Source organism: Dermochelys coriacea, chromosome 9, assembly GCF_009764565.3.
Source record: "Dermochelys coriacea isolate rDerCor1 chromosome 9, rDerCor1.pri.v4, whole genome shotgun sequence".
NCBI lineage: Eukaryota > Metazoa > Chordata > Testudines > Dermochelyidae > Dermochelys > Dermochelys coriacea.
In genome coordinates this window covers 63,235,247-63,252,798 of record NC_050076.1, presented here as the reverse complement: position 1 = coordinate 63,252,798, position 17,552 = coordinate 63,235,247, and the positions used below count along the sequence as shown (strand labels likewise).

Below are 17,552 nucleotides of genomic sequence, written 5' to 3'. Positions count from 1 at the left end.
ACTGGCAGGAGCAGAGAAGCTCTGTGCAATTGGGTATCGTAGAATGCAATTAGCAAACTTTCTCCACTCCATCCACTTCCTTCCCTTCTAGAAACTACCTTGCATACTGTAAAGAGATAGCTAAATAGATATTTCCTTTTTAATAGGATTGATATAACATAACCACTCCCCTACCCATACAGGGCCAGTAGAACCATTCAGACAGTGCATTTTCCACACTATAAAAAGAAAAGGAGTACTTGTGGCACCTTAGGGACTAACAATTTTATTTGAGCATAAACTTTCGTGAGCTACAGCTCACTTCATTGGATGCATTTCCACACTATGGTATTTGTAACAAGATACTTAAACCAACAGTAACAGTAAATGCCCCCTTTGGATCTTCGGGCTGAACCAAATCCAGGCTGTTTCATTTCCATTGATCGCTTTGTGCTTTATGTGAGATTGTTTCACCCTTTGAGGGCTGCTCCCCAGCAGCGTGTGCTCCCAGGGGTGTGGCACTGACACACTCTCACTAGAGAATGGGCTACAGCGTTCCACTTCTGGGCTACTCTGGTATGGATGCGGGGGTGTGGTGTGGAGGGTGAGGCTTGGTGTCAGTTAAGAGGGGTGATGGACAGACAGGCAGACAGACTTTTGTGCACATTTTCTCTCCTACATTCTCATCTCTGCATATATTCTCTCTCTCTCTCTCTCTCTCTCTCTCTCTCTCTCTCTCTCTCTCACACACACACACACACACACACAAGCAAATTACTCAGCAATTGTTATTTTTGTCTGCACTGGTTTTGGGCAACACATTTTCTAAGCTATTTAGCCTGTCTTTGCTAGCCTAATTCTCCTCCCTCTTGCTGTCTGCATCTCGCCTGACAATCTCCTAGTCTTCCCTCAGTTTCTTGTACACTGTAGGCAAGAGGGCTATTCCAGTTACTCACTTGCTGTTTTAATTTCCCATTTTGATCTTTTTTTAGGTTTGAGCTCTTTGTCAGCTCTCTTACATTATTGCTCAGCGTGCTAAACAAGTGAGGTAATGCACTGCAAATACCATTTTGCTCCTTATCTTTCCCTTTTCTCCTTCCCCCTCCATTTCCAGGTTAAACCAAGGGTCAAGTTTTACAATATCGGGCCCGAACAACAGACTAACACGACTATTTACAAATTGTACAACAAAGGGTGCTAATGTCTCCTGTCTCTCACTTTCAACAGCCATGGTGTTAATTTTGTTGGCCAAGAGAGAATTCTTTTCCTCTCTGGCTAACATCTAGCCAAGAAAAGCACCTTAATCTTTATATATACTTAAAATGTGGCTTTTCAATTTTCCAGCCATGTGAGACCAACGTCCAATGTCAGGCTGTTTGTGCTAGGAAAGAGTGTAAAATGTTTCCACAAATGCACTCACTTTGCACAGCACCAACACAAAGGGCAAGGCAGTGGGGAACTGGATCCTATAGTCTTTTCCTTTGGGGCCAGCGAGCAGCACCCTTATTTGCCTTGAGCAGCGCCTCACACCTTGAGTATCCCATTGACATCTGTAGCGCTGATTATCTTCTCACATGGGGTTAAATCATGAACAACTCTACTGGAATCATTGGCAGTGTAAAAGCAAAGGAGAATCAGGCCCAATGTGACTATTTGAGTAATAAGGTACTACTCCATGGCCCAGATCCTGACCAGTTACACTGGGGACAATCAAGAACAACTGCAGTGAAGTTGCTCTTGATTTACATGAGTTTAATTGAAGTCAGGATCTGGTCCCGTGTGAGTTAAGGTGGCACAAACTGGGCCTTTCCAACTAGAGCAGTGGTTCTCAAATGATGGAGCGGGCCTCCCAAGGGAGGCACGGGAATGTGTCAAGAGAGGTGTGAGCTTTGTGTTTTTTTCTTTTTTTTAAGACCTCTGGCTGAGCCCAGGGTGGCGGGGGCTCATACAGCAGGGCCGTGCACACCTAGGAGGTGAGGATGTGGAAGGGGACAGCCGGAGCCCCGCCACCTGGGCTTTCCTTCCCCCGACACCCTCATTCCCTCACTGGGAGGCAGCCCAGACTCAGGCTATCCTCCCCCTACACTTCCAGTCCTTCATCTGGAGGTGGTGGGGCTCTGGCTGTTACCCCACGGTGGCAGCAGCAGCAGTGCAGAAGTAAGTGTGGCAATGAGGTGCTAAGTCTGCTGTGAAAAGTAATATTGATGAATATCACTTTTCACATTGCCACCCTTACTTCTGTGCTGCTGCTGGTGGCGGCATTGCCTTCAGAGCTGAGTGCCTGGCTAGCAGCTGCTGCTCTCTGCTCTGCCTTCAGAGCTGGGTGGCAGTATATGTACGGGGGGGGGGGGATAAATGACTACAGACACAAAGAAGGGGGGCCCTATCAAATAAGGTTGAGAGCCCCTGGATTAGAGCACAGCCAGAGATTATTCTGTTTATGAAATCACTGACCACAGGCAGAGCCCATAGACAGCATAAAGGGTGTCATTCTTGGCCCTATCAGAACTATGCCATGGGCAGAAGAGATTATTATTTCCTCTGGAAAAGTTACATTTTAGAGAGACTTCTTTCCCCACATCAAAGCAGAGCCCATGAATGTCCCATTGCCCCGACTGGCTGGTTCACGGGGAGGTCAGGGAAACCTTAACAGAGAGTGATAAATACCAAATACCATTATCTAGAACTTCAAAACTGGCAGAGAGATCACCCAGAATGCACTGGGGAGGACGAGAGAGGATGCTTTAGGGAGGGCTGCCCTGCAGCAGGAAAGAGCCCTCCAGAAAAACAAGGAGACATGAATATGATAAAGCTGATAGAGGGAAAAGTGCTTGGAGCACAAAGACATGCTGGAGTGGATTGGGCAGAAGGATATCCCCCTTCACTGCCGATGCACCCCCATGGACACATTCCCCTGGGGCACTGCTGCAGCTGTCAGTTGACAGAGTCATTGCAGGTATGATATGTCACTGTCACGCTCTAGGCAGCCTGACGTCAAGGGGGCTAGCAGAACTGGAGAGACAATTGATGCTGCTGTCAGCTATAGAGCACTCAGAAGATTACTAGTGGCCTGAACAACGCTAAGCAGCACCTTCTTATAACTCTACAAACAAACTCCCCTGGGGGAAAGGGACTCTCTCGAGGCCATTGGTACCCGCTGCCTCCAGAGCGCAGATGTGAGCCCACCCCTTTGAGCTCTCCTGGCTGGAATTCCTCCCCCTTCCTGCCTGAGCCTCCCTGTGGAATCCACTCCCCTCCCATGATGCTACTGATCTGCTGATGGAGCATGAGTTGGGTCTGTCACATTTCTCCTGAATTTTGGGGGCAGCACTCTATAGTCCTGTTTTCCACCTTTCTCTTGCCTGTAGAATGTAACCTCTTTACAAGGGGGAGCTACCTCCTGGCTACCCCAATTCCCAAGTCACTCTTCCCCCATGAGATACATTTTGCTGGCATTGGTTTGCTATCATACCCAACATTAGACAGCCTGCCAAACCTTCTTTGTCCATAGCCTGTGGATACCTATTCAAACCTGTGAGACTGAGCCGGGCAGGAACCAGAATTTCCATTTTGAAAACCTCAAATTCCATAATTTCCCACCCAAAAAATTATTTTGTGTCCACCAAAACTTTTTGTTTTGATAAAATGGAAACGATGCATTCTGGATTTGGTTTTGTTGATTTTATCTTATATTAAATATATTTATAATATGAAATAAACGTTGAACCCAAAAGTAGTTTTGAAACAAACAAAATAATAAAAGCATTCCCCTCCTGATGAGGTTGAAATGACCTCACTGACATGCTTGGTTTTGATTTTTTTTCCTAAACGATGTTTCACCAAAATCAAGATGTTCCCGCAGAAAGTTTTGATTTCCACAAAATGGCATTTTCTGATAGAAAAACATTTAGTTGGAAAATTTCCAACCAGCTCCACTCAATACGCCATCAACATCTGGACTATCTCCCCACCACTATCAAACATGAATATTTAAACCTTTCAGAGGCCTGCACAGTACCGGTTCCAGTGATGTAATTAAGGGAACGCTGCTTAAAAATATCAACCCAGCTTTCTGAAAAGAATGCCTATGGGGAGCCCTCCTTATGCCTGATTCTTTGTAACACAGGAGTTTATTTTAAGAGCCCTTTTCTTGTGTGGGGAATGTTCATAAGACCCGGGCTATGAGGATAGTAAAGGAAACGATATGCTTGGAATATTGCCACCTGGTATGAAACAGATCACCTCTCTGCTCAATGTACACAGCTTGGGCTCTGAATGACACCTCCCCACCCCATTGCCTGCAGCAGAAATGTCCTGCGAGTGCCAACACCATTCATCAGGTCTCTTCAGAGCTCCATCCACTGCCCCTGACTCCCTTCACTTCCCCTCTCCAGCTAATTGGCAAAAAAAAAAAAGACTTCTGTAAACAGCAAATTAAGACTCAATTACTGAAGAAATCTGTAGTCTCAGGCTCTAGCTGTTTGCTGATGAGGTGAAGTGGTGTTGAAGAGAGCATTCTGTGCAGCCAGGGCAGTACTCAATAAGCTGCCATGGGGAGAAGTGATTCGTGCTGCGTACGCACTGTAGGACAGAATGGGATCTAGTTTTCCATAACATCTCTCTTTCTCCCAAAGCGCTCCCCACTTCCCCATTCAGAGTCAGTAGCCTAGTGAGTTAATGGACAGACAGACGGAAAAATGATCTGGTGGTTAAAAAATCAGACTGTAACTCAGGAGAGCGGAGTTGTTGGCTTTGCCAGAGAAGACATTAGACAGGTCTCTAAGGGCTGGTTTACCCGGTGCAGCAACGCACATTGGAGGGGTGTGAATTCTAAAGTGTACCAATGTGCTGCAAACTAGAATTTCCCTACTGCATGTTTCACAGATTCTAAGGCCAGAAGGAGCACTGTGATCATCTAGTCTGTATAACACGGGCCAGAGAACTACCCCATAGTAATTCCTAGAGCAGAAAACATCCAATCTTGATGTAAAAATTGTCAGTGATGGAGAATCCACCACGACCCTTGGTGAATTGGTCCAATGATTAACTATTCTCTCTGTTAAAAATGTACGCCTTTCAGCCTGAATTTGTCTAGCTTCAACTTCCAGCCTTTGGATCATGTTATACCTTTCTCTGCAGACAGAAGAGCCCATTATTAAATATTTGCTCTCCAAGTTGGTACCTGTAGAGTCTACACTATGATCAAATCCCCCCTTAAGCTTCTCTTTGTTAAGCTAAATAGATGGAGCTCCCTGAGTCTATCACTGTAAGACATGTTTTCTAATGCTTTAATCATAGTTGTAGCTCTTCTCTGACCCCTCTCTAATTTATCAACATCCCCCTTGACTTGTGGACATCAGAACTAGACACACAGTATTCCAGCAACGGTCACACAAGTGCTGAATACAGAGCTAAAATAACCTCTCTACTCCGACTCAAGTTAATGCAGTACACCATGGAACACAGTACTGAAAATCAAGGGTGAAAAATAACAAATTTTACACCAAAATGAAAATTTGAACTAAACATTTCTCAGTTTTGTTTCCATTTTTTAAAAATGTAAAATAGAAAATTCTGACCAAAATGAAAATTTCCACAGAAAAATTTCCTTTTTAACAAAAATCCATTTTCCATCATAAAAAAGGGTCTAGACAACAAACCTCTGATCTGCTTTAAACAGAAGATTTGCCCAAGCAAGGACTAAGGGAAGGAATAAGGGCTGCATCGATACGGACATCCTGGGCATCAGCAGGGATGGAACCTGGGCTATTCAGCGCCAGAAACATTACATTGCTCTTTGGACTAAAGGAGTCACTTGAGCTGTGATTAAAGATGATTGAAAAATTCTGATTTCCAATCCGCTCTAGTGTTAACCCGTGTGCCCAGTGACGACAGCGCAGATGTCAGATCTGTTAACTATGTCACTGCTCGTGAGATGGAGGTCACCGATCAGCACACTGAATGCAAGTGATGGCTCATTTTGGTGATGACTGGAGGATGCTGCCTCTTATTTCCCACCCCCACCCCAAGCGACTAGCGAAGTCCATGGGCATATTCAAACTTTAAGGGGGGAGCCAAGCTCAAGAACCCATTGGAGCTCAGGGGGCAGCACAATCATGTTTTGAACATCTGCACAATCTACTGTGAATGATGTCTCACTTTGGTGACGCACACTTTGGGCAGAGCTAATTTTGTGGGCAGAGCTTGGAACTGAACCACCACACTCTCCCCAGTCTGACACGTTTCCTCCCCAGAGAGACATGCTGTGTAAGCAATCCATGGCTGCCTATATACAGATTCCCAAAGTCATCGGCTGACCCGTACACATGCAGGGATTCCCAAAGTCATCGGCTGACCCGTACACATGCAGGGATTCCCAAAGTCATCGGCTGACCCGTACACATGCAGTCCTCAGCGAGAGGACTATGATCATGATCTTTGGCTCCAAAACAGATCTTGAAAGGAGTAAGTGGTCCCTTTAATTCAGCCAATAGAGGGAACTCTTGCTCACATGGGTGATCCTGAAATATTCCAGCCAGCCGAAGGCTCTAGCATGCGCATACATACACACACACACGCATACTGCTCATCTTCAGTACAAATACCTGGGGCACACAAGAGTTCAGTCCAGTTGCTGACCCTCACCCTGTAATGACCTATGGCCACATCCACTCATAGACTTCATTGTCACTTAATGCCACCTGTATATGGTCCATCGAGAATAGGACTCATGATGATCTTGAATTTCAATCCAACAGGCCTCTACTTGGTGAGCTAACATAGCAGCTAATTAGCAGCTATGAGCAGTCCTGAGTTACCCTCTCTAATGGAAGTCAATGGGAGTTGCATGTTTTTGGGAAACAGCCCTATATTATAATCTTGCCCCTTTTATGGGAATGTGTTTTAAAAACATGCCTTGAACTGCAGCCAGCCCTGCTCTAGGGGAGGGAAGGAGGGATGGGTTTGGTCAAGAACATCAGAAATCTCTTAGGAGACATGTCAAGGAATCCTCCATGTCCATCTGCACCAGCTAGACACAAATGCGAACAGAAAGGATGGGATGGGACTGAATGCCTCTATCTCCAAAAAGCAAAGGGCTGAGTCAATTAGGACTTCTAGATGTAAGAAGCATGGATATCATGAGTATGATGTGCAGACAATTAAGCCGTGCCCCATAACCAGTTCAACCTGTAGGAGCCAGTATAGACATGGGCAGGAATAAAATAATCCATCCATTAGAGGGCAGCAGAGTACAAGTTTGCTCAGCACCTATTGCCAGTGACACCAGGTGCAAAGAGCAGCGCTTTTAGAGTCTATTTTAATTAATCTCATTTGCTCCATCTACGAACTCCTCCCTAAGCCATAAACATGGCCCTTATGCCTCCCACGTCACTGATCACCCATGCAGGCTGGTAATGTTTGCATAGCCACCATCTGTCCCTCAATCTCCATTTCAAATGAAAAGAGTCATTATAAATTTCAAACATGCAAACTAAACTGTTTGAGGTCCCAAATCCAGAATAGAATGAAACACTAAAGGGCTAGGTAATATCACTGCACCCCAGGTAACTCTTACAGGAATTGAATGGGGGTGGTTACCCCCTAGAAAATGAATCTCCAAACAACAGTTTTGCAAACCAGTTCCTCTTTTTATTGCCCTGAGATCATGTCGTCGTGTTTCCTGGGTGGATGGCAATGATCTCAGAAGGCGTGCAAGGGGCGTAGCGGAAAGCAGCTGCAATGATGTCATTCTGGAAGGAAAACACGGCCCCAAATTCAGGTCATGGCCGATACGTGAAGGGTAGGGTTTAAATGGAATTGTAGAGGCCGGCCATGCAGAAATACTGTGCTCAGCCCCCCTAAACACCTGTGAGAGTAACTGAGCTTTCCCGTCCACTGTTCACACATCCAGCTACCTGGCCCTGACCAATTCTCAGCAGCTAAACAGCGAGGCACACCGGTTAGGCTTCCATTCCTATGCCATTCCCCAGCACATTGGACCTGCTGCTAAAGCTAATGCTTATTAAAGATTTAAAAGGCAAGCCGTCAGCTGTGCTGCTCTGAGATGGACTTTTTTCCTGTTATAGCGCTATCCACTCTCTAATACTAATAGGATTGGAGGGGGAAGGAAAGGTGAGGTCCCTGCCGAGGCTGTACTGACCTACTGAGTGCTAGGCAGGGGCCCTGCTATTAATGAATCTGTAATAGAGGCTTTGCACACTTTGGGGAAGAGGGAGGAGACATGGCCTTACAGGAGATCTTTCCTACAGCTCCCTCTCCTCCCTCCACCCCATCTCAGCAGAAATCTCAGGTTAATAATTCAGTGCCTGCTGCAGGTAACTGGGATGGAGAGGCAGCCCTGTCTGAGAGCCACAGCAGAATTAAGTCGATAAGGTTAGTTGACTGCATCCTGCCATCTCAGCCATGCCAGGGGATGTTTAGATGATCCTGCCAAATGACTGAAGCAGGGACATGCCGTCCTAATGTGACAATGATGGAACATTGCGATAGCACAAGTCCACCGTGATTCCGGTGTCACATTGTGATACTGGATCTTGACCAACACGGAAGAGGATGAAATGCAGTGAGCTTCCTCCCAAATCCAGCTGGCTGAACTTGCTTCTCTGACCAAATGCATTCATGAGAGAGGCTACCATGGCTGTGAGATGGGTGGTCTTGTAGCTAAGACACTTGAATGAGAGGCAGGAAATCTGAGTTCAGCTTCAGTTCTTGCTCTGCTCCAGATTCCCTGTGTGACTTCACGGAATTCTGTTCATATCAGAGCTGAGTGGAGAATGGAAATTCTGGTTGTCAGAGGATTCTGAGATTTGGATACAAATTGGAACAAAAACCAAACACTTCCTAATTCTCTGAAAATTCCCCCCAAATTTCCTTTTTGGGTTGGTGTCTTTTATTTTGTTGTACATGATATATAACAGTCTTAATGAGCTATTGCAGTATTGTCAGTATTCCCACAGAATACTGCTTTGCTGAACTTTCTTTCATCAGCTTTACTTAATAGATCCCTGCCTCAGTTTCCTATCTGTAAAATGAGGCTCATGCTTGTCCACTTCCTTGAGGTGACTGTGTGGGTAAAGTTGCTAATGGCTGGGAGGTGATCAGATATTTGGATGACGAAGGGCCATATAAACGGAGAGAGAGAGAGAGAAAGTTGGGCTTAATTGCCATTGGATATCAACCTGGAGGAAATGGCTTGATGAGCAACTCCAAACTGGCTCCTCATTCAGGTTTCACCTTTGGAAAATGTTCCTCTCTTTGCAAGGCCCAGGTTCAGAGGAGACCAGTGGCGCTGGAACAATTTTTACAGTGGGGATGCTGAAAGTCACTGGTCCTCAAACTTTTTACCTCACCCCTTCCTTAACCCCTGCCCGTGCCCTCTCTCCCCAGAGCTGGCTCTGGGAGCGGGGGGGATGTGGACATGGGTAAGGGGGCTGAGGCTGAGACCACAGCTGAGGGTGGGAGCAGAGCCCCAAGTGCGGATCTTGCAGCCGGGACCCCACATGCAGGGCCAAGAACAGAGCCCTAAGTGCTGTTCCGGCGGCAGCCAGGTCCCCGCATGCAGATCCAGGCTTGAGCTGCCACTTCAGCTTTTGAGAGGAAAAGTCCTCTTTCCAAAACCAGCAGACAACTCGCATGTTAGGGGGAGCAGGTTTATAGCTGTAAGACACTTCCACTTTCCATATATGTTGAAAAGAAGGGTCTTAAAGCACAACAAATAGAGAAAGGACAGTGAAGGCCTCTTGTCTAAACCCTGCATAAGTAGGTTCCACTATCTCCAAATTTAACAGGAAACCTCTATGCACTAGTGCCCACTCCCCAAGTTCCCTACCACCACACTGCACAGGGCAGTACATTCTTTGTGCCATACAATTAGTGAGCCTGAATGCCCCAGCCTGCATTGCAGGGTGATAGAAGAAAGTTTGACAGCAGGGAGACCACTGGCCAGGTTTGTTCAGATTTCCCTTCCAAGAGAAGCTACTATTCTCATAGTATTTCTTACCTGACCAGAATAGCGCAGCTTCCCACAAGCATTTCCAATACCCCATGGCAAGCATATCTTGCTAACTCTGAGGGGAAACAAAATATGCAAGAGTCTGAACTGTAACCCATGTTGTAACTTTCACAGGTTCCTTGATAGTATAGTGGTAGGGAATGGAGGCACTCTGACAGCTCAGATCCAAGAGCGGAGCCTTTGGCGTGGGTCCAGTGGGAGCCAGGACCCCGCATGTGGGGCCCATAGTGGACCCCAGGGTGCCGGGCTGGGACCCTGCACAAAAACTGGGGTGCTGCAGCACCCCCCACACCCTTAGTTCTCATGTCTATGGAGGAGACTGGCATACCATCTGCCTGGATTGTTGGAACTGCCCTCCCTTTGCTACACTGAAGTCCCAGGGCTCTCTGCGTATTTCTCTTGCCACCCAGGATATGCTGCACTTTCAGTGTTACTCCCTACACCTTAGCTTGCTCAGAGTTACTGTGGTTGTATGCGCAAATCTGCAGTCACTGTAATTTATGCCTGAGCACAATTCTAACATACACAGTGGAGCGAAACTGACCAGTGCACAGAGGACACCTCTGTTAGTGCAGTTAGTACTGATTTACTCATTGTTCTAAAGGGGACTTTCTGAATATGGAGATCTTCTGGAAAATCCAGCTCCCAGGCTCAGGTCCTCAGTGGTATTCAGGCACCTAACTCCCATTGGTTTCAGGATCTGGGCCCCTGCCGCTTGCTCAAGGTCACAGAGCGAGTCATGGTAAAGTCAGGAATTCAAGCCACATCTCCTGTGTCCCAGGCAAGGGACCTCAACCACAAGACCACCCCTGTTTGCTTGTGTCTTGGGATGAAAGGTGCTATAGACACGTAAGCGATTTTGTGCATTAATGACAGTGATTTCAGCACCATTAGGGAGCCTCGCAGAGACTTTGCAGCCCAGCTTTCCCTCTTTAATCAATGCCTTGTGTGCAACCTACATGTGGGCTGTAGATCAAATCCAATTTACTCCTTGATTGGGAGTGATGGCCTTGGAACCGTAAAATGCTAGTTAGTGTCTTCATAATTCATGGGCTGCCCTTTTGCCTTCTGTGCTCAGGATGTTAAGAGCTGCCGGATCGCTCCTGCTGCTAGCTATGGGAATTAGACTTTCCTGACAGCATTTTCAGTGGAGGGCCCATCAAATGCCAATGGGTTTGATGAGATCCAGGGCTCAGTGTCTGGGTTTGACCGGGGTTCTGTAATGGGGAACAAGGATGCTAACAAACAAGTGTTGCTTGGCAATCTGTACCCAATCTGTTTGTGTTTAGGTAGGATTCCCAGATGCTGTGTCCCTGGGTACCAAATGATCATGCTTACTTAAAAATTCAATGGACCCAATTCTGGTCTGACCAGTACTAGTGTAAATGAGGAGCAAATCCACTAAAGCAGTGTAAGCAAGTTAATTATACTTAGCTTTCATAACGGCCCTTTCCTACATATATCTTATAGCACTCAACAAAGGCAGGTCGGTAATATGATCCCCACTTTGCAGAAGGGGAAACTGAGGCAAGGAGGGACCATTATTGGACAGCAGGCCAGATTCAGGGACAGAGCCCAGCTTTTCTTATTTGTAATCTCATTCCCCATCCACTGAACTGTGCTTCTCTAGTCGTCTCCTCGGCACCCCATCTGAGTTGACTGGTGCTTCTTGCCTCATTTTCAAAGGGGAGGTTAAAAATGTACCTTTTGCTGCAGGGCCTGGATGGTCCATGGCCTACACTTTATAGCTAGTTCTCCCTGTGCTCGGGTATTGTTTAGTACAGGCCATCCCCCTCTTCAGATGTTCTATTACAAAGAACCATGTTTTCAGCTGGCCTCTTCTTCATTAAAGAGTCAAGGGCCAGATTCTCTACTGGTGTAAATTGGCAGCACTCTGTTGAAAGCACTGGTGTCATCAGAGCTCTGTCAGTTTATGCCAGCTGAGGATCTGGCTGTTAAATATTTGCTCCATCTGGACAAATAGAACACTTTATTTTTATTTCAGCAGTGCCTTGAGGCCCCGAATCAAGATCAGGGCCCCACTGTGCTAGCACTGTACAGAGGAGAAGACAGGCCCTAGCTCAACCTAAATAGACAAAGGAAGCATTATTATCCCATTTAGGCACTGGGTTCTGAGAGACAAAATGACTTGCCCAAGGTCACATGGAATGGCTGTAGCAGAGCCAAGAACTGAACGCAGACATCCTGCGTACCAGGGCACAGCCTTCACCATCAGACCATCCTTCCTTTCATTTTCTCTGTCTTTCTCCCAATTCTTATTCAGAGTCTGAGACCTGGACTGCAGATTGACAATAGATCTTGGACCAGGTAAAGCCTGGTCTTTTTTCCATCTCCTCTTTGCATTGTTTCAATTTTGGAACCCAGCACCTGCTGTGAGTGCCTGGGAACTTGGGGTTAGACACTCCTGAAGTGGCAGAGATCTTGCAGTGAAGGGTTTGACACAGATCGCTCTTTGTAATGGGAGCCGAGCACTGCCTGAGCCCAGCCCTGGGGGGTGAGTCATGCCAGCGCACTGGGATGCTGCCAAGTGGGAGACAAGCTAATTCAAAACAGATTCCAGGCCATTAGCCAGTGCTTCCAGTCATACATATAATCATGCATATGCTCTTTGTGTTCCCCTCTCATCTTTTAAAGACCAAGCAAGAATGCTGCTCTTGAGCTGTCTCCAATTCTCTAGCCAGCCTGGCTAGCAGCCAGCAAGCCCCACCTACATTTTGGAGTCATGGAATTTTTTCAAGACATCTGCAGCACAATAACTGGTCTGACCGAGACTCCTGGTGCCATGACACAGTCATCATCCTCATGGCTCCAAGATGTGTTCACCACAAACCCAGACCCAAAGGGGACAAATCTGCATTGCATTCTCTTTCAGGCTCAAATGCAAGTAAAACTCACTACAATCAAAATCCTTTGGCTGTGTTCATCTGGGAGTGCTGAAATTAGACTAATCCGGGCACCCCCATGTGACTGGGATCCCCACCCTTCCTGGACATCACAGAGCACCTGGGAGCCTCCTTAGCAGAGATGTTGGAAATTCCGGCTGGGGAAATCTACCACCCATCCATAAAAGGCAGTACTCTGACCACCACTAGGACCCATCTGAGAGGCAAGAGATCTTGCATGCTACCATACAGTAGCTAACCTCCCTTTCCTAACCACTCGAATCAAGAAGCAATCAAAACAGTCTCCAGTGTACCATGTCAGCCTGTCCCCCAGTGCCACCAGCCTGTAACCTGAGGCCCCCTCAGACAAGCTTCAGGGCTGAGTCAAAACCCAACTTCCAAACTTTAGTGGGGAAGTGAGGGCAGGTTCAAAGGCTGGAGACAAATGGCAGTTCAGACCCATCTCTGGTTAAATCTTTCAACCTTCCCATCTGGAGAGTGGAGCTCACACCCAGTCCGTTTTACAGGCAGAACAAATGAGATGGTCTCAGTCTAGTGCAGGGGTGAGCAAACTTTTTGACCTGAGGGCCACATTGGGGAATAGAAATTTTATGGCGGGCCATGAATGCTCACAAAATTGGGGTTGGTGTGTCGGAGAGGGTGCGGGCTCTGAGATGGTACAGGGTATGAGAGGTTTGGGGTGCAGGAGGGTGCTCTGGGCTGGGATCGAGGGGTTTGGCGAGTGGGAGGGGGATTAGTGCTGGGGCAGGGGCGTGGGGACAGACTCAGGGGTACAGGCTCTGAGCGGCGCTTACCTCAAGTGTGGTGCAGCCTGGATCCTGCGCCCTGGCTAGAGCAGCAGAGCAGGGCCGAGCCAAGTGGTGGAGCGCCAGAGAGGAGCCAAGCCGCTGGTGCAACCCCCGACCCAGCACCCGGCTGGAGCGGGGCCGAGCTGCGTGGTCCGGCCCCCGGCTGTTGAGGGGCTGAGCTGAGTGTTGGAGCATCGGATCGGGGCGATCCGCATCATGTGATCCTGACCTAGTGCCCAGGCTGGTGTGCCGGAGCAGGGCCAAGCTGCTGGTGCAGCCCCCAACCTAGATCCCTGGCGGGAGCACTGGAGCAGGACTGAGCCACATCGTGAGGCTTGCAGGCTGGCTTAAACTGGCTTTTTAAACAGTCCAGATTCGGCCCACAGGCCATAGTTTGCCCACCCCTGGTCTAGCCCATGGCTTATGTTTCTACACCTCAAAACTACAAACCCCACTTGTCCCTACTGGAGGACACACCTCAGACTGGCTAGCAGATGACAGAAGCATCAGGAATCCCTGCCCTCACGTCCACACATCCCTGCATGCTCACAAACTCTCTGGGTGAAATTCTGGCCTCTCTGGAGCCCATGGTAAGACTCCTCTTGACTTCAATGGAACCAGGATTACACTCTCACACCCATGCCACAGAGGACAGCTGGACAAACACCACCAGCACAACTGCCACCAAGTTACTGTCTTGTTGACAGTCTAAGCAAAGAGGCCAAGGAATGAATGAGCCTCAGTGAGTGAGACAGAGAAACCCTCTTTTACTCCCAGAGTAGTCTTGCCAAATGCAGTCCAGGTTTGCTTAGTTAGCAATAAGGGATGTCGCAGGTAGAGCTGCAGGAGAGAGATCTTTATTCCACACGCTAAGAGGCCAGGGTTACATGCTCAGAGAACTGTGTTTGTCCAGGAGCAACCAGTCACCAGCTTGCACTCATGAGCTCCAGGTCCAGGTGTCACACCAAACTAGGTCCTGCTTGAAACCTGACCCTCTTTTTCCAGCCACCTCATCAGAGTATGACAATGAGGAATATGGCTAGGGAAGCTTACACTGCTGCCACTCACGCTGTACCTGCCAAGTAGAGACCCAGAGGAACTTGGTCTCCTGCCATGGCCTTTCATCTACATGAAATTCACAACAAAAACCCAAACCTACAGCCCAAGCCCTCTCTATACCATAACTGACCCTTCACCCCCCTCCAATAGCTTCCCCCCAGAACAATACCACTCCTTTATGTTGCACCTTACCTGGGAAGCTGAAGTGTCCAGAAACCTGCCTTGAGCCTTGCCATCGGGCTCCGGAACCTAGAGTAAGAAGCAAAAAGAATGTGTTGCTCTGAGTTGCCACCAGCATCACTCTACAGCTCTGGTTGTAACATCTCTTTGTACAGGCTCCCAAATTTAGCTAGGATTAGGTAGAACCCCAACAATTCCACAATGATCCCCTCCCATTAAAAATCATTTTCAGGGACAATATTTCCCCATGAACTTGCAACAGAGTCAGCCATGTTTTATGTTTCAAGAGCCATGGCCTTCTTTTGAAACATCTCTGATAATCTCTCTGGAATATTCTCACCTCCAGGAGTATTCATACTGTTTCAGTAGGGAAGCACAAACCAAGGACCCACATGGATCCAGATCGGAATTCTGCAGCTCAGACCCATCTCAGCACTGTAGTTAAAGTGACGTCCATGGACACCTTCGAAACATTGATCTTCAAGGCTTGAGTTAATGGACTTTTATTCGGTGGCTTTAGATAATGGCTTTGCTTGACTGTGTGCCACATATCTAACTTAATTTGTAGCTGACTTAATTGTAACTAATAGGAATGCAGTACGCAATGAACTGAGGAGGAGGACAGTAACGAGGAAGGTTATAGCTTGTATCAACTAAAAGTATTATTGGCCTACAGGGAAATGCCTTCATGCATGAGCCAAAGGCAAGTTCTTCTGCAAGGCTCAATTCTCCTGGGAAAGCAGTGTCACATGGGTGCCCTTGACTGTCCCCTTGTGCTACAACTTCACCAACCCCGTTATGTTCTTCCCATACACCCAGAGCAACCCTTCACTTCCCATCTGAAATGGCTTTCATTATAGGTTAAGGAAGAGGACAATAAGAAAGAACAAAAGCAAAGTCTCCATGACAGAGAGAGCACACAAATACATACTGTCTGCGTCTCCCCTCTAACCGTTTGCAGCTATTCCCAAGACAAAATGGCTACAGTCCATGCACACAAACAAAGGTCTTAGAAATGTAATGGTGCAGTACAGAGAAAACAAAAGCAACAATTCCATAGCTTAAATACATCACCAGGACCAACTAGACTCAGGGACACCTCGAGGCCCAGTAAGCCCATTGAGTACATATCTGTGAGTAGCTCAGGTATCTAAATTACATAGCCTACCACGTGACTCATGGCACAATGCCATTTTCTTCTGACTCACCTCCTCCTGCAGTTACCTCCTTCTCCTTCTAACAGGGAGAACCCAGAGAAGGTGCCACTGTTTCAGTGTATCCACATGAATGGCCCTTTGAACAGCAGTCTTAATCTCCTGTAGTTCTAAGAACATTAGGAGAGGACTTTTTTTCCATGGTTAGGGATGGAGAAACATGACAAGCTCCAGGTACCTGCTGTTATTGTAAACATGTTATCTGTGAGTCAGAGCTGGCGGAATTGTTTATAACAAATACAATTGGCTGTATGATCAGCCAATTAGAATTTGTTCTCATGATGTCATGTCTGTAACTTCATAGCTGAGATGCTTTGGTATGGTCCAGGAGGGGGTGGAATTTGTCCAGCCATGGAGACATAACTACAACACACTGTTTGAGTCCAGCTTTGAATATTTGTCTGTGGGGTTTTGCTTGGGCTCATCTCACTCAGGAACCAGACAGAGCCAGAATGACCTCTGACCTCCCCTGCAGACCCCAGTTCTCTCTCATTCCAAGCTCAACACTCACAAGTGGCAATGAGACCTGAGAGGTGACTCCAATCCATGATGGGTGGAGGACTCACTGAAAAATCCCCAACCAATTATATCTGTCATGATATAACGACAGTTGAAAAGTAACTTCGCCAGCAGTAGCACCATGTATCACCAGGAGAATTCATCCACAAAGTGCCCTTGGTGAACAGGGGGACTAGATACCTTTGGAGACTGCTGAGGAAAGTAGGGGCCTTTCACCTGTTTAGATCTGCTTGGGTTGGTGGTGTCTGAAGTCACCATCTGACATAGGGGCTGGAACTAGGGGTGCTCCAGTGGTTTTCATTCTATACAGGATTAACAGTTTGGTTCAATGGTTCACAGCACCCCCACTATACAAATTGTTCCAGTGCCCCTGCCATATGATGGCTCACAGAAAGGGCTGTGGGGACTCAGAACATTTCTATTCTATAGAAGTTCTTATCCTGCCACCATCACTGCTGTATCTCAGTGCCTTCTGGTCACACATTAAGTGATGTTGCTAATCCCATTCATGAATGGTTCATTTTCTCACATCCTCGCCCCAGAGGAAGAATTTGTGTGTGCAGTAGAGTGGTTTGTTCTGAAAGGTGTTTTTCTTGATTTGTGTTTTAAATATCCACTTTGCTCTGTGTTTGTTAGCCAAGGAAGGTCAAAGACTTAGACCTTGCCCTTGGAACTGAAGGTGGTAAGGTACGTGGTGGTCCTTAGTTCCCGGAGGAGTTCGTTCCAAGGTGTCAGATAGGCCTTGGGAAAGCTCCATCTTCGGCACAGGTGAACTATTCCCTTGTGGTAGAGTTTTATTGCACCTGAGGTGGGAAGCCATCGACCGCAATCCCCATCCCAGAGCTGCAAGCAATCT

At 47.3% G+C, this 17,552-nt stretch overlaps 1 protein-coding gene across 2 annotated transcripts in view; it reads right to left on the bottom strand.

Annotated features, from left to right (window-relative positions):
• Positions 1 to 15,455, bottom strand: part of LOC119861436 (BTB/POZ domain-containing protein KCTD8-like) — a 38,251-nt gene extending 22,796 nt beyond the window's left edge. For both annotated transcript variants that reach the window (XM_043492162.1, XM_043492164.1), the window contains exons 1-2: positions 15,304 to 15,455; positions 14,976 to 15,032 (exon numbers count right to left, since the gene is read on the bottom strand). In XM_043492162.1, coding sequence (XP_043348097.1) covers positions 14,976 to 15,032; positions 15,304 to 15,319 — 73 coding nt within the window. In that variant the 5' untranslated portion in view covers positions 15,320 to 15,455. The remainder of the gene's footprint in view (positions 1 to 14,975; positions 15,033 to 15,303) is intronic.
• Positions 15,456 to 17,552: the final 2,097 nt, after the last annotated feature.